The sequence below is a fragment of the Octopus bimaculoides genome, chromosome 6, assembly GCF_001194135.2.
Source record: "Octopus bimaculoides isolate UCB-OBI-ISO-001 chromosome 6, ASM119413v2, whole genome shotgun sequence".
In the NCBI taxonomy this organism is placed as follows: domain Eukaryota; kingdom Metazoa; phylum Mollusca; class Cephalopoda; order Octopoda; family Octopodidae; genus Octopus; species Octopus bimaculoides.
Genome location: NC_068986.1, coordinates 59,362,064 through 59,385,926, shown reverse-complemented (window position 1 = coordinate 59,385,926; position 23,863 = coordinate 59,362,064). Strand labels below are relative to the sequence as shown.

Sequence of the window (23,863 nt, the reverse complement as noted above, 5' to 3'; positions counted from 1 at the left end):
ACGTTTTTCTCAGAGGAAAAATACTTTTGCCAGAGCAAGGTATACAACAAGCAGAATAACAGGTAGCTAGCAGTCAGCCTGCATAATGTTCCCAGGGTAATCGAAACCAAGTTTCCTTTCCACATCTTTACTGTGGGTTCAAACCCACTAATGATGTGGTTAACCAGTAATGATGAGGTTAACCAGGATGTATACCAGAGAGTTCTGGATTGAAGAGGTGGCAAAGGGATGATTATGTACCCCAGGAAGTATGTATATGGTGCATATTATTGAGCAACAGAATTTGTCTGAAACTAGGCTAAAAAATCCTAGGCAACTTCCTTCATAGACATCTTGTCCATACATTCCAATTGTTTGATATGGTTTCTACAGTTATATATTATGAGTATTAACATTAATGTAGAGGGACCAATGAAACGTAATTTACATCCTTTAAAGGTTCAGGTATATTTGGATAATGAGGCAACTTCTGAGTGAATGTGTATATATGCTGCAAGAATCTTCTTTTAAAAGATTTTTAGCTCAGTAAATTAATACTTTTGAAAGGTTACTGAAATTATATAGAGAAGAGTTCTGCCTGTTTGTACTGAACTTCTTTCTTTTTCTTCATACTAGCAATTGAAGCAGTGCCTTTATTTAAGCTATACGGAAGAGTATATAATATACTGCTTTTGTTTCTTAGTATTATAGCGTGGTCTTATATATAATATCTTTTAATGTGTCATTGTAATAATAAGCAGTATATCAAAGGATAAGCTAGACATGGGCTTACTAATATTTATAAGTAGCTTTCTAAGGATTATTGAGAGATGGAGTTTATATTAATATATTGCAATTTATCATTAGATTTACTAGAAGGGTTGAATTTTAAATTTCTACATTATCATTTATTTACTGGCTGGCAGCTACTTCATTTGCTTCTAAATTAATAATATGGAGAGTCGTAAAGCTTATTTTCTTATAGGTACTGGTGATTTTGTTGGAAAAGTGTCTATGGTTTTCTATATAATATTGGCTTTTATCAGAAAAAATATGCATTGTAGTTACCAACATAAAACTGTCTGAGTCTCTTCTATCTTTTCTTTTCTCTCACCTTCTTATCCTGGCACTGTCTCCCTCTCTCCTCTTCATTTCCTAGTCATGCTGCCTTGGACCATCAGAGTCATCATCACTAGTGTTAGTTCAACAATAAGATGCACCCCATACAATCTGTAAAGTAGTTGATATATGAAAGAAGACAACAGATTAAAGAGGGCTCTTTAGTCTTGCCTGAGACAAGAAAACCCTCAAGTGCTATTTACATAATAAAATACACCCACTACATTCTGTAAAGTAGTTGTCATTAAGAAGAGCATCCAACCATAGAACGTAAACTCAAAATGGAATGAATTAGTGAGATACAAGTTCCTAACCCATGCAGAAGGGCAGTAACTACAAGAGAAAAAGTAACTTAGACTGTGACAATTCATTTGACCTATGCCAGCATTACAAAACACATAAATTGATAATATACAGGAATCGACTTAAGCATGGTGTAAAAAAAAAAAAAAAAATCTCAGAGAACAATGTTTATCATCTGGTCAATATTCTTTAGTCTTCTAACAACATAATTTCTTAAGAAAGAAGAAAAATTAATAATTTTTATTTTATTACTTTTTATAAGTTTGGAAGAGAAATTATTGGATGAAAATGTTTCTATGATGAATAGAATGAAATTAATGTAGAATGGTGACAATAAGATAATTTATTTAAGTCTTTCAAGCAAAAATATTTCTGGTCAATGGAACAGAGTTTGGTCAAATGTATTTCCAAATGTGAGTCTCCATGATGGGGGAATTTTCCAGATATCTGATGGCAATAGTAAGTTTGGAGACTGAAATGAGAAAATTAAAAACAGTTAGGCTTGAAAAATACGTGTGAAACAATATTATAATGATTGGTTGACTGCTATTTAACACCAGATAAGCTCTGATCAAGTAGACCTATAAAACATTCTGACCATCTTTTTTCAAGTCTACAGTATCTAATATTAAATTAACTAATGAATCCCACCTTCTTTCTTTTTATAGTAAAGTGTATTTCTAATAGCCAAGCAGCTATATAGAGGCTCACTCATTGACTATTGAATATTATCTTGTTTTTCCATAATGTTTGTAAACAGGTTGTTCTTTTTCTCCATCATGCTGCTCCACAATTATTATTGCTGTAGTTCTTATCACTATTTCTGTTGTTTCGATTCATGTCATTTTTGATTAAGCAGACATATGATCAAGAGTATTGCAGCTAGTCATTTTTATCCAGATATAGTGTTTCTAAGACAACATTATCCAGTGTATTCTGTTTGTTGTTTAGTCCTAGCTCAGCCATAACTAATCCATCTCTTCAGCTTATTTATCTCTGACTTAACTGTTTTTCATGATTTTTAATGATGATGTGATTTCATAGAATTGGCTGTTATTTCTAGCAAGTAAAGCAAATATATAAGCATGATTTGATGGAGATTTCATTGACTATCACATAAAGGTTCCATTGTTCAGTCAAAGGAGAAAGAACACTCATGATACTTTTCAAGGTCTTTGAAAACAGGGAGAAGAAAGAAGATAATTATTCTGAGAGCTGAGACTAACCAGGATGTTTGCAACAGCTTAAGCCAGGACAACCACAAACGGTTCTTCCATCGGTCTTTTAAACAGATTTTATCAACCAAATTTCAATCACAAAGCCTTAGTTGAATCAATCAACATACAGCTATTCTTGCATCCCTAGCTGGATCATTTCATTCCTGTTTAAGTTTTGTCTGTTGTTACTTAACAAATCTATGATCAAAGGCATTCCAACCATGATCATTCTGTCTTTTTAGGGATATGTATTGTGTTCTTCCCTTTCCCAAGATAGTAGTGTGTGATTTGAGGGAGATTTAGCAGCTATTTATAGTAGGCCAAGCAATCTCATAGACACTCTAATTGTCACTATCAACATAATTGCAATTTGCCAGCAGTGTTATTATTATCATTACATTCATTGTTGTATTTACTGTTGTTGGTGAATACATTGATCAATGAGAAATGTTACAGATGGTGTTTAGGCCCAGAAAACAAAAGCCAAGAATATATCCATCAAGTTTCAAGAACAGTCTATCTGAACCAGAAATTCCCAAGCTTTTTAGCCATCAACTCTCTCAGGGAATCCTTGATCCCTCATCAATTTCATGTAGGTATAAAAACAAACAAATGATGTTCCAAAGTTTGGCACAAGGTCAGCAATTTTAAGGTGAAGGGGTTAGTTGATTACATTGATCCCAGTATTTGATTGATACTTTGAAAGGACGTAAGGAAAGTCTGACTGTGTCAGGTTTTGAACTCAGAACATAAAGAGCCACAAGAAATGCTACAAAGCATTCTGTCTGACATACTAATGATTCAGCCAGCTTATAACCTTATAATTATCCTTTTTACTATAGGCACAAGGCCCGAAACTTGTAAGTCAATTACATCAACCCCAGTACTCAAATTAAACATTAAAGAATGAAAGGCAAAGTTAACCTTGGTGGAATTAGAACTCGGGACATAAAGTCAGACAAAATGTCACTATGCAATTTGTCTGGCATGCCAACAATTCTGTCAGCTTGCTACCTCATAATAATATTAATATTTATAAAATTATAAAAATAATGATACCTAGATTAAAACTCATAAATAATATATGGTAAGATTAAACATTAAAATAAATTAACAGCTTTTTATTGAATTAGTTGATATCTAAGTTTTAGTCTTTACATATACTGCATACAAGGTACTCTGTCTCTGGTGCTATGATGGAAAACCTCACCCAACTGCTCCTTCTAGATTGATTGGAGAGCAAGAGTTCTCCAGCTTTTGGTGCCATGTAAAAGTGAACCCTGTACAGACTGTATAAGAACAGAAAAATAAGGTTGTGAGGTCTCTTCAGTCATGTTGGTGCCATGAGAAAATACACCAAGGACACTCTGTGAAGTTAATTGTTGGTAGGGAGACTGTATTTTATTTTGCAACCACAATATACTATCAAGTATATTAAAGGTCAATACTTTTGTGTTAGTAGTACAATACAATCACTTTTAAGTTATATCTATAGATTTTCAATAGAATTTTGGAGCCAACACTGAAAGTTACATTTTGTATACGAGTACATCTATGTAAACAATGTGATCGAAAAATAAGTAAAGTAGATAAAAAAAAGTACTTCAATGTGTGTACTTTTTATTTCCATCTTATTTCCAAGAAACTCAAAAGTAAACTGCTTAAAAGTGTACATCAAAGATCAATATAATAAAATTAAAACACATCCTCCCCATTCATAACTGTTTGCCATACAAAGTGACAAAAGAGTGAAATTTTTAACATTTGTGCTGACTCTACAACCTGTAAAGTGGTTTGGGTGGTTTGACAGAAATCAATGAGTCCAAGGATTGCATCAGGCTCCATAGTTTGCTTTGGCATGGTTTCTACAACTGGATGCCAACCATTTTACAGAGTATACTGGGTACTTTTTTCATGGTACTGGCACTAATGAGGTCACTCAGTAACTTTCAAGAAAAGCCCCTCATTTGAATAGGGGTGTAGTATTGAGAATGGTAGTGTCATGTCTAGTAATGAGAGGGTGATAGGACAGGAACAGGTGTCTTGCAGTAGATGAGATCCAAGGCAACCCCAGTTGGAAAAAGAGAGACAATGATAGTGATAAGGTGTTACAGCATACCATCAAGTTACACACACACACATATAACAGGCTTTGCACAGTCTCTGTCTACCAATTTCACTCCAAACGTAATGCAGTGCAAATATGCAATAAAAATGACAAACACCAAAGGTACAGCACAGTGGGGCTAAACCTGAAACCACATGGTTGTAAAGTGGTCTTCTTAACCACACAGCCATACCTGTGCCTGTATGTGGATTGATGAACAGACAGATGGACAATATAGATAGCTGTAGAAACTCTGCCAAATCAGACTGGAGCCTGGTGTAGCCATCCGGTTGCACCAGTCCTCAGTCAAATCGTCCAACCCATGCTAGCATGGAAAGCGGACGTTAAACGATGATGATGATGATATATATGATGTGTATACTGGCAGTGAGAAATTACCAGTAAATCAATGTTTTGTGGTATTTATTCTACCATCGAAAATGTAGTGAACCAGTGATTGGAAATTGAAAGAAACATAATCAACAACACTACTGTTCACAAATGCATGTTATATCAAGTAAAATACACAAATATATATACCACTGTTGAGCCCCTCATAAGCAAACCTGTAGTCAAAGGCATTCCTTTTCTTTTCTTTTTCTTTTTTGTATATTTAAAATTATATTATCCAATATGCCCTTCTTTTTTGTTTAAGAGAGTAGAAAGTAATTTCAAAAAGATTTGGCTGCTATTTCTAACAAGTCAAGTAACCATGTAGAGGCTCACTTAATGTCTCCATGCATGATTATATGTATGTACTTACCATTGGCATTGGTACTAAATTCATCCATTGATTGAGAATTGTTGCTAGATACTTAGCATGCCAGGCATTATCCCCTTCAGCACAGAACAATAGTAGAACACTAACAGGAATCTCAGCATCACAGCTTCAATATACAAAAGAAAAAAAATTATTATTATTTAGTTGACTTATTTTTATTGCATGCTTTCACTGCATTGCAAAGCACACTCTGTACAGCTTGGATACATGTGGTTTTTATTTTGGTTTTGTTGTTTCTGTTGCATTGAAAGTACTCTTGTGTGATATGTATGTAGTATCTAAGTTCTGTAAGTTGTGAATATTTGTAAGTACTGGGGTTATGCTATGTATTTGTTTGCATGTCATTCTGGATTTTCTTTTATCATTTCCAAGGCATCAATTATTAATGGAAATTGTTTCTTGTGCGCAACCTCCACATTTTAAGATCCTTTATATTTGGATAATTTCTTTTTCTTTGAGAAATAGTGTGTCATTTGTTGTTTGGGATGCAGCAATTAAGAAGAGGTATTGTCATTCTCCTCATCATCCATAGTTGGTGGAATAGAAAAATCATTAGAGCATGGTAGTAGCTGTTCCAACTTATTATATTCTGAGTTCAAATCCTGATGAGGTCAGCTTTGCCTTTCATTCTTCTGGGACAGTAAGATAAAGTACCAGTTAAAAACTGGGGTCAGTGGTATCCTTTCCCACAAAATTGCTGGCCTTATGTCTAAATCATTGCTGCCACCACCACAACCGTCATCAGCCAAGTGTGGTGAAGTAGAAGAATCATGAGTAATGGATTAAATGACTTGTGGCGTTTGTTCCAGCTCTTTACATTCCGAATTCAAATCCTGCTAGGGCAAATTTGCCTTTCATCCTTTCAGTGTCAGTAAAATAAAGTACCAGTCAAGTACTGAGATAGATGTAATACATCAATCCCAATACTTGAGTGGTACTTTATGACTTGCCCACTTCCCCTAAAATTGTGCAAAATTTTGAAACAATTATTATTATTATCATTATTGCACACTTTCACTGAACAATCAACTGCAACTGTGTGCCTTTAGTATGTGCAGTGTTATGTTTTTGTATTTAAAATACTGATTAGTAATGGAGAAGAGGGGGCACTACCTTTACTTTTTCAGAGCCATTGAGATTAGAATGAAGCAGGGAAGTTCTCTTCAAACCAGAAACTGGCTTCAATAATTGCAACAGAATGAATGCTGCTAAAGAGCACTCAAGGACTAGATAGTGGTATTAAACTAGATGATAAAAAAGATCTTGTTTGATACTTAAATAATTTCCTCAAGCCACTGCCTTAGCTGATTTTAATTGGATTTGACCTGAGGGTGCAGAGAGTTGGAACAAATACGGCAAGGCGCAACACATTAACAACTGTGCTAATTTGCTATCTAAGTCTATTGTACTGAAACTATTCTTCATGTTATATGCATGATATTTTCTGCACACTGTCATTATCATCATCATTTAACATCTATTTTCCATGTTGGCATATTTTCCATGGCTTGACAGGGGCTGGCTAGACAGAAGACTGCACCACACTTCACTGTCTGCTTTGGTTGGGTTTTTACACTAACCACCTTAGAGTGGACTGAGTGCTTTTTATGTGGCACCAGAACTGGTGTGGACATTTTTGGCATGGTTTTTACAGCTGGATGCCCTTCCAAACACCAACCACTTTACAGTGTGGACTGGATGCAACCAGGTAGGGTCACCAAATAACTTGCGAGGAAAAGATCTTGCAATTGTATATTTTTTAAATTCCTTCATAGGTTTCAATTTTTTAACTTTTGTAGGCTTGAATACCATGAGGAATGTTCTGTCTATGTGAATTATTTATTGCTAGGGAAGATAGTGACATCTCTAGGTTATATCTAATGAGACAATTTAGCTGTTATACCTAATGAAGTATACAGTGCTGTTGGTATTGTTTAGCCCTGTGTTAACCTTGATCGAGTAAACATATAATAAAAGGCCTTAAAACTGTATACTCTAGATAAATTTATTTGATCTGACCTCTTTCTTTTTAAGATGGTAGGATGTTGCTTTAGAAGAGATTTGTCAGGTATTTCTAACAGATCAAGTGACCATATTGCTGTTTGTCATAAATCACAGTGTTGTTGCTCCAATTTTACAGTACCTATTTACAACCAAGTTAACTAAGCCATTTGAAATCAAGAGCCTTGACCACAAACACAACAACACTAATAACACAATACAAAACCATGATTCTCTTGGCTGTTTGTCTGACACTACATTCACTCAATCATCTACATTTTATGCTATAGTTGTCACAATATGGAAAATGAAGAGCCATACTCATATCAAATGCTGAGTGAATGTTGTATGAGTAGCACTAGTCAGCTTTACTGAAGGAAACCAATTAAATTTCAAGATCGAAATCAAAATGGAAATTGTAGTTGTGGCTGATGCCAGTGCCACCTGACTGGCACCCATGCTGGTGGCATGTAATAAGTACCATTCAAGCATGGTACTCATTACATGCCAGTGGCACGTAAAAATATTATCTGAATGTGGTCGATGCCAGTCGCACTCCCTGCCCCATCCTGACTGGCTCCCATGCTGGTAGCATGTAAAAAGCACCCATTACACTATCAGAGTGGTTGGTATTAGGAAGGGCATCCAGCTGTAGAAACCTTGCCAGATCAGATTGGAGCCTGATGCAGCCTAGTGCAGCCAGTCCCCATTCAAACCATCCAGCCCATGCCAGCATTGAAAACGGACGTTAAACGATGATGATGATGATGGAGTTGATAAGTGGTGAGCAAGCAGAATCATTAGCACACTGGGCAAAATGCTTAGGAGCATTTTGTCCATCTGAGTTCAAATTCCACTGAGGTTGACTTTGCCTCTTTCATCCTTTTGGGGTTGATAAAATAAGTACCCGTTGAGCACTGGGGTCAAGGTAATTGACCTAATCCCTACCCTGAGCTCCCTGGCTTTGTGCCAAAATTTGAAAACATTATTATGGGGTTGATATAATCAACTTAACCCTAACCCAAAATTGCTGACCAAACAAAATTTGCAACCGTTATTATCATAAGTATCATTAATACTCTTTTTTCCAGATGGGAAATAAGGCTTTGACAATTTGATATAATTTGATGTCCTTAGCAATTCTCTGTGCAGTTTTTCTCACCTCCCTTTCAATTGTTGTCAGCCAGGTGTTTTTTGACCATCTAGGCTTTTGCTTTCAAGCTGGTGTTCTCTTAATACTACTTTTGGTATCCTGTTCTGAGCCACTTGCATTTTACTTCAAGGAGCACTCAACTGCAACCAGCTCTGCAATACAGCTCCTCATTTAACAATTTGTTGGCCCAAAAAATGAAACAGATTTTCTTTGGGTACCCATTGTGAAAAGCATTGATTATATTCATGTCTTTTTTCATATAACACACCAGCTTTCTCCATCATCCCCTTCCTAGTTATCATAAACTGGATCATGTATAATACTATAATACCATATTAGCAGTGACCACCAGGGGTCATTTGCTCCCATCTAGAAAATCTTGACTCCAACAAGGACTGGATAATCATTTTCTCAAATAGATTATTTACAGAAGAAAACTGATAGGTTAAGCAACTATGTAATGCAAACAGGTCTTAACATCAATACCTCAAAAACATGTGCATAAACTCCAACAACTGCACCTATCATTGACAGCAGCAAGCTACTGGACTATGTAGATGACTTTACTTATACAAGAAGCTTTATTAGCCAAATCAATGGGGCAAAATAGACTATCAAGCAAGATTTACCAAAACTCATAACCATTCACAAGACTTCAATCAATATGGAAATCTAGGCAATACAATCACTCAGTTTACATCACTGGAAAGTACTACTGATGCTATCATTTTAAAATAAAATAAAGAGTCTCTTGCTCAACTGATAAATCATTGAGGGAGCCTGTATGCTGTCATCTGAACTGCCAGATGCAGCAATCAAATTTCCTTCAAATCACACCCACATCTCAAAAGGAGGCATGGTTGGCTGATGTTTAACCTGCTAGAAATAGCAACTAATCTCCCTTATCTTATATCCTACTGTCTTAAATGTCTTGAAAAGGAGGGACAATCATTACTTTACCTTAGACATGCAATAGGGAAAGTAATCTTAGACATGCAATGCCTGAGAGAAGGCTGAGATGATCATGTCTGCAATGACTTTGAGCATAGATTTGCTCAGTTAGTCAAGGGTTAAGCAACAACAAACTGATACTTAGTGATGAACTGTACATTCAAATGGTGCTTATTTAAAGCTAGGTGGACTGGGCCACTTGAGTTCAATATATTTGTTATGGGACACAACAACTCACACAGGTTCCTAATTTTAAGGATTATTCAAAACAGATAATCATAAATGTTAAATATACAATTTCCACACAGGCAAAATTAGTTTTAGAAGCTATTGTATAAAAATATGCTTACCAATCAGTAAAAAGGGTTTTAGCAATTCCTCCACCAGGAATATAAATAGATACCATATTCTGGTCCCTGTTGGATTCACTTTCGATAGCAGAAGGTGCTGGGAAACAAGGCCTTTTTTCTAACGGTTTCCACTTTAGCTTGTTCTGTAGAAAGTCTCCAACTGTTGATTCTTGACCAGGTGACAAGAGAAACCGAAATTGTGAACTGGAAGAGAAGGAAAAAGTAAAAATTTTTTATATATGTGTGTGTGTGTGTACCCCTTCTTTTCTCCTCCCTGATCCACTTGCATTTCCTTCACTTTTCCCAAACTGATATTCATCACTAACAACATTCCCACCCCTGTTTTCCGTTCACTGCATCGCCTGTATCCCTAAAGTCCACACTGTAAAGTGGTTGGCATTTGGAAGGGCTATAAAAACTATGCCAAAATTGAGCTTGCCTATGCTGGTGCCATATAAAAAGTACTCAGTCCACTCAGCATGGTTGTTGATGTTAGGAAGGGCATCCAGCTGCAAAAAGCATGCCAAAACAAACCAGCTCCTGTCAAACCATCCAACCCATGCCAGCATGGAAAGCGGATGTTAAATGATGATGATGATGATATATATATATATATATATATATATATATATACTGGGTTGGCAAGAAAGTAATTTCAATTTTTTAGTGTGAAATATAAGTCATATTTTTTCATACATTATATATTTTCCATTTTGTTCAATGACCTTTTGCCATCTTTCTGGCAACTTCATGAGCTTTCTGGTCATTATCAGACCAAAACTGAAGCAAGTGCGAATTCAGGTCATCATCATTATTGAAAGTTTTACCATTCAAAAAATTTTGCAAACTTCAAAATAAATGGTAATCTGATGGTGCAAGGTCAGGGCTATATGGTAGATGTGACATCACTTACCAACCAAGCTCCAATAATTTTCCATGAGTTAGCAAAGACATGTGTGGTCTAGTGTTGTCATGGCAGAACACAATTCCTTTATGATTTGCCACAATTCCTTTACAATTTGCCAATTTAAAAAAAAAAAAAAATTGATTTCATTGCATCTGAGATGCATATTGCAAATAATGGTTCATTGTGTTAAGTGAATCTCTTTCAATTTATGGGGAACTCAAATATCAAGCTTCTTAATGAATCCAAGACATTTTAAGTGATTTCCAATTGTTGTGCGTGATACATTTAACCTCTCTGCAATCTCTCACACAGTGATATGACAATCGATTCAACTATGGCTTTGATTCAGTCATCATCAACTTCAGTCAGTCAACCAGAATGTTGATTATCTTTGAGTGAAAGATCTCCAAAACAGAATTTTTAAAACCGTTTCTGACATGTACGTTTTGTGAAGCAATCAACACCATAAACTTCATATATCTCTTTGTGAGCCTCAGCAGCTTTCTTGATTTTATGGAAATAAAAAAGCAAAATATGGCAAAAATATTTGTTTTTGCACTCCATGTTAAAACTGACACTGAACTAACAGCTGTAAACAAAATTATGCCCAATTGCTTCTAAAGTAAGCTTAAAGTAATGGCTGTAAAATGTCCAACCATACCCCTTCTTGTTGACTCCAATCTTTTCAATTATATACATACATACATATATATATATATATTGGGTTAGCAAGAAAGTAATTTCGTTTTTTGCGAATAGAGTTATGATGTTTTTGAATGACTTTTGTCAATGTCACTCAAAAACATCATAACTCTATTCACAAAAAACGAAATTACTTTCTTGCTAACCCAATATATATATATATATGTATGTATATAATTGAAAAGATTGGAGTCAACAAGAAGGGGTATGGTTGGACATTTTACAGCCATTACTTTTAGCTTACTTTAGAAGCAATTGGGCATATAACAAAATATACCATAACTATATCTGTGTGTATGTTTGTATGTATATCTACCTATCTATCTGTCTGTGTGTGTGTGTCCCCGTGTGTATGTGTGTGTGTGTGTGTGTGTATCTACATCACAAAACCTGGAATCAAAAGGGCCTTAAAGTTAACCTAGCAAAGACCTAAGTTCTTGTTAGCAAGAAAGCAGGTCAGGCTCTCTTTCTGTCAGGTAAATGTCCCTGCTCAATATGTAGGAAAGGAGTGGAAGTAATTCCGTTTACTGACTTCAGTGTAAGCTATGGAAACATAAGAAATGCAGTGGAATCACAGGTAGATTAACAGATAAGGTCACTTACATGTATGGAAGATGTGCAGGAAAAGTAAGCACTAAGAGCATGCAGGACTTAGACACTTTCAAATGCCCAGGTGGCTCCCTTGAGGTTGCAGATAGTTTAAAATAAGAACAGGACAGAGGAATGGAGGAATTTAAGAGAACTATTACCTCTGTTAGCAACAAAAAGACTCTCTCTTGGAGAAAAAGGGTAGATTGTATGATGCTTATGTATGAACGGCTATACTCCATGGTAGTGAGACATGACCTCTGAATGCAGAAGACAAGTGCAGACTGGAGATAAATGAAGGTAGTATGCTCAATTGGATGTGCAACATCAATGTGTATGAACAACAAAGCACAACTGTGTTGAGAGAAAAGTTGGGCATAAAAGGAATCAAATGTCATGCAGGAAAGGAGAATGCGTTGGTTTGGATATGTGATGTATATGAGTAAAGACAGCTCTATAAAAATGTGCCTGTCACTGAAAGTGGATGGTACCAGTGGAAGAGGGAAACCCAGGAAAACATGGGATGAAGTGGTGAGGACTGATCTAGGCATGTTGGAGCTCACAGAGGAAATGACAATGGATCGAGATGTCTGGTGATATGAGGTTCTAGAGAAGACCCACTCATGTCAGCAAAACTCAGTGCTAGAAACTTTGTGTCCCACCCACATGTAATAATAAATTTTTACACATCCTACCCCAAGAAACCAAACTACATCTCTTCTTCTACACTGCATCTTTATCTTCATATACTATGAGTATCTCCCACTCCCCATCCCTGCCCTCGGCCCTGCTCACTATATCACTGCTTTCTTCCATCCACTCTTTATACCCAGGTTCTCACTGCAATCCCCATTCTCTACTCACACCTTGGCAATACCTGGCTGCGTATATTATGACCTCCATACCTTGAGGGCATGCCCTGGCAATTGCCACCATGAAAAGACAAGTTAAATAAACAAATAAAATAAAGATAGTTAATTGGCTAATTGATTAACTAAGGAATAATACTAAGTACCGCATAGTCACATTTAGTTTTATTTTCTTTTGGTGCAAAGTAAGAAGCTACAGCCTTTGTATTGCAGCAATGTGGATGATTCTACAGGGGTAAAGAAGAGGGGTTGCTGAGAGAGGTTCCAGTACAAAAGGGAGGTTTCCTTATATTTGCGAGGGGGAGACAAGCAAATATAAGGACACAGGAAATGTGTCAAGGCTGATAGGAAGTGGTCCAGCTTCGTAGGGCTAAATAGCAGCAGTATTTGACTGTCACATTAAGTTGACAGTATGCAACTGCTTTATCATAACACTGCTGCTTAATTCTCTCTGTGAGATTTATAATTAGATCATTCCTAATTTTTGTAATCAGTGAATGTGTTTTCACTAGAAATATATATATATTTGCGAGGGGTTGACAGACATCTTCAGCCAGCTGGTCTTGCTACTTCAGGCTGATGACAAGCAATGACTCAGAAACATGTCCTTGAATGCAGACTAGGCTGGTGGAGGTGCTTGTCTCCCCCTCACAAATATAAGGACACAGGAAATGTGTCAAGGTTGATAGGAAGCGGTCCAGCTTCCTAGGGTTAAATAGTACCAGTATGATTCCCTTATGGGGACTGTCACATTAAGTTGACAGTATACAACTGCTTTATATATATATATATATATATATTCTTTTATTTGTTTCAGTCATATGACTGGCCACGCTGGATCACCGCCTTTAGTCAAGCAAATCAACCCCAGGACTTATTCTTTGTAAGCCTAGTACTTGTTCATCGGACTCTTTTACCAAACTGCTAAGTTACAGGGAAATAAACACACCAGCATCAATTGTCAAGCGATGTTGCGGGGACAAAAAAGAAACAAAATACATAAATATGTGTTCTAGGATAAAAATACAAATTAATTGTGAATAATCAGATCAAACATTCAAGGGAGCCCCTCTGTTGACATTCAACCTGCAACAAATAGCAACCAAATCTGTTACAAATCACACCCTAATGTCTTAAATAAAGAAAGGATACATTAAGTAATTATTGGAATGGTTCTGACTAAATACATTTGACTATAAGTCAGCTCGACCAGAATTACTCTAGGACTAAATAGCAATAACAAACCCTATTCAAATGTAATGCTTATTTATTCACATTGTTTTGAATTAATCATGCTTTATCTCAGGACTTTGAGATTAACATAATGTGATTGTTGATTTTCAGATTGGCAGTGTAGGGTAGTTGTGAGTGGCCTGATCTGGCTGGTTTGAACATGAAAGAGGTGAACGTAAAAGACTATTTTGGCCAGATATGGCCAGTTTAAATGCTAAAGGGTTAATGCCATAACAGAGAAATGACGTGTGTGTTACTTACCCATGTAGTTGAACATCAAGACGTTCATGTGCTGAACTACTTGTTAAAATGATAACTTGGCCAAACATTTGCTCTTTAATCCATTGAACTAAGCGTTTACGGTATCCCGATTGCTTGCCCTTGTTACAAAGAATAAAAGGAAACCATTTTAGTCGATATCTAAATATATTGTAAAAATAGGGAAGATGTAAGTAAATTACAAAAGTTTAGCAAAAACTGTTTCAATAAATTACTATTCTAGAAGTCCAGTCTGTCTACCACCAGACAAGGCTATTTATTCAAACTAGCCACACCTGGTCTTGATGTTATGCTGACTGTAGTAACCCCTCACAGAATTACACAAAAAATCATTTCTTTCATAGTTTCATAATATTACATCAATTTATCTAACACCATTAGTACAATGAATGATATAGAATAGGAAATAAAGAGTAATTAATTTTGAAAATTTGGCAATCATCATCATCATCTAACATCCATTGTACATGCTGGCATGTGTTGGACAGTTTAACTGGGCTGGCATGCTGCGCAAGGAACCAGTCTGATTTGGCATGTTTTTCTACGGCTGGATGCTCTTCCTAATGCCAACCACTCCAAGAGTGTAATGGGTGCTTTTACGTGCCACTGGCATGGGTGCCATTTGCGTGACACCGTTATCTGCCACGAACACGATTTTGCTTGGCTTGATGAGTCTTCTTCTCAAGCAGGTCATAATGCTAGAGGTCTTGTTCATTGTCTCCGTGAAGCTCAACACTCGAAAGGAACTCAGCCACCTCACCTTTGTGGGACCCATTCAAAAGGAATTCAGCCACCTCACGTCTGTGAGGTCCAACACACGAAAGAAACTCAGCCACTTTGCTTCCATGCAGCCCAGGAACTCAGCCACTTTGCTTCCATGCAGCCCAGGAACTCAGCCACTTTGCTTCCATGCAGCCCAGGAACTCAGCCACTTTGCCTCCATGAGGCTCAATGCTCGATATAATAAAATAACTTCAGATGATGAGCTGGTGGAACTGTCAGCACACCAGGCAAAATGCTTAACAGCATTTCATCTGTCTTTACATTCTGAGTTCAAATTCTGCCATGGTCAACTTTGTCTTTCATCCTTTCAAAGTTGATGAAATAAATACCAGTTGAAGACCAGGGTCAATTTAGTTGACTTACCCGCTCTCCTGAAATTATTGGCCTTGTGACAAAATTTAAAACCAAGATAATGAAATAACTTACTTTAGCAAATGGTGCTCGTTGAAGTAAAACTACAAGTTTCTTTTCCTCACATTCATACACTGAAAAAAGAAATCAAGAATCTGAATAAAGAAAAATCCCTGATTTATTGTCATGCTCTATTTACTTTGACTCTTTTTGTTTTTACTACTACTACAATAGGTTCCCTTCTTCTGAAACTCTGTCACAACCAGAAGATTTCCTGACTTATTGCAATCCAAGCCGTATGCATTTCTTACTGAAAGAACTTACTACAATATACTCGTTTATAACAGACATAAAGGCCATAAGGACAGGAAGGTGTACATGAGCTGGTGCTTAGCTTTAGTTCTGTGGTGTTAAATGATAGTTAGATAAATATTTATTATAGTTGAGAGGATTGCAATCTATTGCAAATAACACTCCCAGTTAAGTAAATGCAGGATTAAGTTCTCTGCTCAAATACATGTGAAACTTCTACAACAAATTTGAACTCAAGGGCCAGCATATTGAAAGTGCAATACCTTATCCACTTCTAAAACAGTTGTGTATAATTTTTTCCAAAAGATACCCTTTTAAGATCTGATCTACCATCTGTGTTTTCCTTGAACTATCATTGGGCCATATATTTTTTACATCTTATACTGAACTACTGAATGATTGTTAGAAAATTCTTATTTAAAATATGCTAAAACAAGATCCCAGTTGTACAACCCCACTACACACCAGTGACTGAAACACTTTGAGTTAAGCACAAAATTTCTACACCACTACCAATTGTATTATACTACATAAAGATCAATGCCATTCACTGGATAACAATAATAGTTTCCTTTCCTGAAAAATAGGGTTTTTAAAACATTTTTGAAGAGCAAAGGGATAGAGTTGACTCAATGGCACTGGTACGTTATCAAACAGGGAGGACTTAAGAAACAAATATGATTCCAACAAGATATGAGAATGAAAACATTACCTTCACACCCTGTCATTAATGAACAGGAAGAACTGTTAACTGCAGTGTAAGGATGGTTACCAACTACGGGTAAAAGGCTTTCATCATAAATATATCCAGTTTTAGTCATTTCTAAAGTTGAAACAACTAAGTCTGTTGTTAGCTGACCAACATTGCCCACTGATACTGCAGCCTGAAATAACCAAAAAAAATTACCAAAATTTAGCTTGGTTTACAACATTTAATTACAGGTACTCCCCTACTTATGAACAAGATAGGATCCTAGAATTTTTAAGTCCAAATATTCATAAGTTCAATGTTACTTTTGTCTCTACTGAAATACTACATGTAATTATGTTAAAAAAAATTTGTGACAATATATTTGATCAGGTTTAAACAGTATTTTAATTTATAAATAGGAATAATAAACATAAACAAGATAAGAATAATAATCATAATAAATAATACTTTTTTAATTTCTGGCATTGTATTGCCTGTTGCTTGCAGAGATATACAAGTTAGATGAAGACTCTTTTAAAACCAATTGTATTTGATGTGCAGGTATAATTATCTCAGAAAGACTCCATGTTGAATCAATGTCACACAAGCTATGTAGAGTGACTGTCATTATACCCAACACAAGTGCAAATTGTAGTTGATTGAGGACAATGATAAAACACTGGTACAAGACCACAAATTTGGTGATGGGAACGAGGAGAAGCAAGTGGTTCTGTCCAATGCCAGTACTTGACTTTATTTTAACCCCAGAAAAAGGGAGAGGTAAAATAACTGATCCCAGTGATATTTAAACTTAGAATGAAAAAAGACATAATAATGCAAGCCTTTATCAGTTCTTAACAAATAATAATTTATAGCATAGACACTTTTTTTTTTTGTATATGCCGGTGGGTGAGTATTGACAACCTAATTGACTTAACTGGTATTTATTGACCTTGGATGACTGAAAGGCAAAGTTGACTCCTTTGGCACTTTAATTCTACCATAGATCTTTTAGCTTAAACCAGTGGTTCTGAACCAGGGTCCATGCAAACAAAATAGTAAATAGGGGATCCAAAGTAGTATATTAAGGGTCCATGAAAAAATGTTGCTCTGGATGTATTGGGTTGGCAACTAAGTTCCTGCTGTTTTTTTAAATTTTGGAATCTATTTTTTTCGAGAATTCTATTTTTTAATCATTTTGGAATTTATTTTGTTTTTTTTTCTAGTTAATTTTTGTTTATTTTCAGATCATAAAAATGGAATGTCAAGTTAAGAAAAACGAGCATTTTCGACACCTCCTTTTTGCTTTTAATCAAGGTTCTAATTTTGACCTCAAAGACGCACCTTGTTCTGGTCGTCTAGTTGAGTTCGATGAAGAGCAATTAAACCAACATTTGCACTTGTCAAATGACAAGGGAACTGGCAGAGAAAATGGAATGCTCCCACACTGCTATAGAGAAGCGTCTTCACTCGATGGGAAAGGTTTAGAAATATGGAGTGTGGGTTCTGCATGCTTTAAGTGACAACAAATGGCTTAGCCCTGGTAAACAAGTGACATCGTATGTGAAACAAGATCTTCATCTGTGTAAAACAATGTTGTATGTATGGTGGGACTGGAAGGGCTTATCCGTTATGAATTGCTTGAATGGAATCAATGCGGAACTCTATGTTCAACAGAAAAGACCTAACGGGCAGCATGGAATTCTTCTGCTGCATGACAACACCCATCCTCATATCGCCAATATGACCAAGGAAGTCATTCAAACGCATGGCTGGGAAGTGCTGCGACACCCACCATACTCTCCTGATTTGGCACCAACAGATTTCCACCTCTTTCGATCTCTTTCAAATGCTATGTGTGGAGAGTTTGATTGGATCAGTTTTTCAAATCGAAATCAGGTGAATTCTACCAACGAAGTATTGAAAATCCTGTTGAACGTTGGGAAGAAGTTGTAAACAACGAGGGTGAATACATTATTGATTAATTAGTTTTTATTTTCTATTAAACCTTTCAAAAAAATTTAAATTTTAAAAAAAATCGGTGGGAACCTAGTTGCCAACCCAATATTTATTGCAAGAAGCAGCTAGGTTTCTTTCTCTGACATTTTACATAGTTCAGCCTACATAGTAGGAATTTTGAAAGAAGCATCTATAAAACTAGTTTTTAAACACTGAATGGCTATGGGGGTCCACCTGAATAGAATAGTAATCAAAGGGGCCTATAGGTAAAAAGAATTTTTTAAATAAAAGAGAGAGAGAGAGAATCACTAGTCTAAGGCTGAGACTCTGCCACTTCTATCTGTAGTGCAAAGCGGTTGCAGTGAGTCATAATATTAATAATACTAAATTACAAATTTAATGGAAGACCACAAACACATCTCCAGTGTTGGTGGCATGAAAAGTGGTTAGTGTTAGGAAGGGCATCCAACCATAGAAACCAGGCCCAAATGAACTAGATATGGTCTCCCCAAACTGTCCAATCCATGTCAGCATAGACTGCAGACATAAAATACTAATGATGACATGTCTGTCTTAATATCAGCAGGAAGTGAAATCATGTTGCCTAATCAGTTTGTCTGAAGGTCAGGAATGCAGTATTACCAAATTTTAATGATTTGTTTACTTCTGCCTTGTAGTTCAATCATTTTTCTAACACGAGTTATACTATCTGTAATTTCTATTCCACCACCACAAATTTGACAGGAAAACAAAGATCTTCGTGTTTAGCATCCAAAATAAAAATACATGCAGGTTCTCTTACACTGTTTATTTTTCTGTTTTTACTGAGCTTAATTTCTTTTCATTACAAACATGTCAGACCTAGATGGATTGATGGATGAACACTGCTTCTTAGATGGTAAAGAACAAGAAGACTAAAAAGTATTTTCATGAAAATGTGCCTGGTCATTGAGCTGCTACTCTTCTTACGAATGTGTGGGCAGAGATAGATAAATTTAGAGGAACAGGAAAGGGTGATTTTCTAACATCCATTGATGTATCATTAAGACGATTAATGTATAATTTCATACATTTATTTAGGATTGCCCAGTGATATATATTCATACATAAATTCAAGACATAAATCAAAATAAATACCAGGGGTTGTAAATAATTGATTGGAACCTTTCCAATCAATTAATTTTAAATTGGGATGCAGGCCAATCAATTACTGCAATTAATTGTCAATTATTTTGCCGAATGCAAAAACACCATATATTTTGGAGTGTTAGCTTCAATTTAGACAAGAGCCAAGGTGAGAGGAAAATAAAAGGCATGTCTTGTAGTTTCAAAAAACTTCATTATCAGAAAACATTCAAAGTTCAATTTTATTGATTTAGAATAGGGAACAAACAACATGCATACTCTACATTGTACAGTAGTTGAAAAACAAATAAAATAAAGGTCTTTAGTTGAAAGAGTTTCTCAAATGCGTAGCACAATTAAAATGATGTTTCACTTACCACTGGCGAAAATGTCAGCAAAACAATACAATAGTAATTTTGATAATTGCACAAATAAGATGCAAAAAGTCCAATGAAATGTATCAAACCCTTAGTTCAACTGTTGATTACCAAAGAAAATTTACTTGGAAGTTCAGATATTTTTTTTTCCATCTCTTGAGTAAGTTTCTCTATGTATTTCTTTATGGTCACATTTGTCATACTTCCCAAGTTTGGGTATTTATGAGTCAGTGGGGCTTCAGTAAAGGAAAATGGTTTTAAACCAACACACACCCATTCAATCCATCCATAAACATTTAAGGCTGAGCGACTGACCAAACTACTTCTCGGTGAAAGAAAACTTGATAAAGATGGTTGTCCTGTTGCTCGTATAGTAGAATACTCTGGATGCTGGTTTTTATATGATTCGTAAGATTTGTCCATCCAGTTGCTTTTTACTGGGTCAACTGTTTTCCACACTTGCATTCCCATATATGTTCAGTCTGTTTGGTTCAAATATTTTCTGACGGTTTGCTGGTTTCATGTGGCATGGGTTAGTTTAGAATAAAAGATATTTTGCCATAGTTTAAAATAGAAGATATTTCGCCAGGACAGCTGTGTGAGGAAGTACCACTCCCTAACTGTGGAAGAGGTAGACCCAGGAAGACATGGGATGAGGTGGTGAAGCGTGACCTTCGAACATTGGGCCTCACAGAGACAATGACAGATGACTGAGACCTTTGGAGATATGTTGTGATTGAGAAGACTGAGCAACTAAAGTGAGTTCGCAACAACGCATGTCTGGCCTAGTTAAGAGTACCTCAGATGCATTGGGCGATATGATATGCTTGAGAAAACCTGTTGAGTCAAGTAAAACCAATATCATAGCTGCAGCCAGTGGCCCCTGACTAGCTCCTGTGCCAGTGGCACATAAAAATCACCATCTGGACATGGCTGATGCCAGTACCCCCTGACTGGCTCTAGTGCCAGTGGCACGTAAAAAGCATTATCTGAATGTGATCAATGCCAGGCCCACCTGACTGGCTATGCTGGTGGCATGTAAAAAGCACCCGCTACACTCTCGGAGTGGTTGACATTAAGAAGGGCATCCAGCTGTAGAAACATTGCCAGATCAGATTGGAGCCTGGTGCAGCTGCTGCCTCTCCAGACCTCAGTCAAACCGTCCAACCCATGCCAGCATGGAGAACAGACGTTAAACAATGATGATGATGATAATATTTCGCCACTCCACTGACGAAATTCTGATTCAGTTAATATGTTGGAGTGAAATTCAAGATAGAACCGTGTTGCAGGCAAAGTTACAATTTAATGACTTGAAGACAGAATGTGTGAATCATTCTCGGCAGTCAGAACTAAGAATCACTCAGAGATTATTAGACAACATACACAACAGCCAATTCCCAAACACGACAGATGGGGTGAATCATTCTCGGCATTCCTAACCAAACGTCAACATTTGACAGCGGTTATTTGACAACATAATACAATAGCCAATTTCCAAGCATGATAGAATGTGAATCATTCGCAGCAGTCCAAATCAAGCATCAACACTTGACAACATAAACAACAGTTAATTCCCAAGCACAACACAATGTGGGAATTATTCTCAGCAGTCAGAACAAAGCATGAACACAATACCTCAAATAATAATAGAATGCTGTATTTGCCAATTGAACGTTGAATGAGGTATGAGCCATTTGAAAAACTTTCGCAGACAATGTTGCAATTAATTGACATGATAGCAATCAATTATTTAATTGGTAGTACAACTCCAATCAATTAATTGGACCAATATATTGCAATTAATTTTTTACAACCCTTGATGAACACTAAGTAGAAGATAGGCAATTGATTAAATACATCTATTGTGAACTGTTTCATCCATCTTATTAGGGTTTTGTATTGGGTTCATTACACAAGTGACATTGCTATACTGATGACATGAACTAAAAATGAAACAGGGCCCTTCTGTCTCACCTTGAATTTTGTTTCCTACCTCATCGATGAACATTAGGCCATTCTGTCCTCATCCCATGCCTAAGTTGGAATATTTTATCAATTTAGTCTTTCCTGAATTCCCTGTCACCCAAGTATTGTCGAGAAAATAAATGATTTAGGACAAGGTTGTGATGCAAAACTCACAGATCCTGCCTTTTAATAAGGTGTCAGCATGTTTTCCACTAGCCCCCATGTACTGACTGGTCACTGATGCAAAATATGTTAGTAGAGAAGAGAGCAATTCTTAGTGAGGAAAAAGACATCATGTACATCCATTTGTGTCTCTACAATAAGTGTTAACTCATAAAGTTTTGTTTATACAAGTAAGTTAATGACATGAGAATGAATTGGGATATTTAATAGTTAAATTTGTACGAAAGATAATAGAACTATAATATGACAAAAAAGTCTCTCTCTCTTTCTTTCCTGCATGTGGCATGGGACTTTGAGAGACAGCTATACCAAAATTCCAGCAACAAGTGAACTTGATGATATTAGGAGCTGCAGCTACGAAGTTGTGCAAAACCGAGTGTCGCGGACTGGAATATGAATTCACAAAAACTAGATGACATATTGTTGAACGAGAGAAACAAAAGTTCAGGGTTATTCCTGTATAATATTGTGCCAATTGTCAATTGAAGAATTACCAATAGATCTATTATGTATTCGAACAATCAGTGAGCTTTATGACGGAATTGATACTCCATCTAATACCATACTTTGGACCATTATGTGGTCAATCATCGGGATAATTATGTAAAGCTGGAAATTTACTTAGGCTTACTTAAGACTTTGAATCACTTTGTTGATGAATACAAATTGAAATTAAAACAAAACATCACAACTTTTCCTTGTTTTAGCTATTTTCAAGAGTATGGAACAAAGATACCGTAATGACAACTTTATATTGTGAAGTGAAAATTTGATTTAAAATTTGAGAAATTAATTGTATTTCGTTTTTGTATTTGGTTTGCAAGATTCTTTACTTGAATCCGTGTGTTGAAGCATATTTCATTGTGTCAGAGGAGAGTCATTCTCTTAAATAAATGAGTGGAAATCGGACCGGTGTGTGTGTTAAATTAATAGGGCACTACAAGAGAAAGACTCTTCCCAGACAATAAAACAATTGTAATAAATTAGAAACGGGAGAAAAAAAATATCATCATAAACACTAATTTTGCTGCATTCGTATACTGATTTTTATGTATCATCTCCATAAGAAATTGACTCGCATGATGGAAAAAAGAAAATTGTAAAGATTATTGATGCAAAGTGAAAAGAACACATAAATATAAGTTTGTATTTAAGAGGCTAAACAAAGTTGCCGAAATACTACGTGACGAGTATTCTTAATTTTGAACTTAATTATCCTGTATTATCTGTGATAACTCACCACAATAAGAGAATAGCCAGACCAATCTTTAGATTTCTGCTTTTCTTCGGATAAAGAAGCTTCGTCTGGAAAGTAAAACATTGCGACACATTGGAAGAATGAACCTGCAAACTACAGAGTAACAAAGACGAGGTTCAGTTGTGTTAAAGAGCTTGAGACGAACGACTTTTTATTTTCGGTTGAAGTACCTGCTAAACTAATTGATTAATTATAAAATATGTATTTGAAATTACGCAAACTATAATTATTTCTATTAACTAAATAAAAATGATATATTTGTTTGGTCTTTTCATTTTGTAAGGGTTATATATAAATACCCCACATTTTTAGTTTGA

At 36.0% G+C, this 23,863-nt stretch overlaps 1 protein-coding gene across 1 annotated transcript; it reads right to left on the bottom strand.

Moving 5' to 3' along the window:
* Positions 1-1,626: 1,626 nt before the first annotated feature.
* Positions 1,627-23,665, bottom strand: LOC106870864 (proteasome assembly chaperone 2). The gene is made up of 7 exons (XM_014917098.2): positions 23,529-23,665; positions 16,698-16,869; positions 15,749-15,807; positions 14,522-14,640; positions 9,962-10,165; positions 5,489-5,612; positions 1,627-1,873 (listed from the first exon to the last, which is right to left on the bottom strand). The coding sequence occupies exons 1-7, from the start codon at positions 23,607-23,609 to the stop codon at positions 1,778-1,780; spliced, it is 855 nt and encodes a 284-aa protein (XP_014772584.1). The 5' UTR covers positions 23,610-23,665; the 3' UTR covers positions 1,627-1,777.
* Between the last annotated feature and the right edge of the window lie 198 nt (positions 23,666-23,863).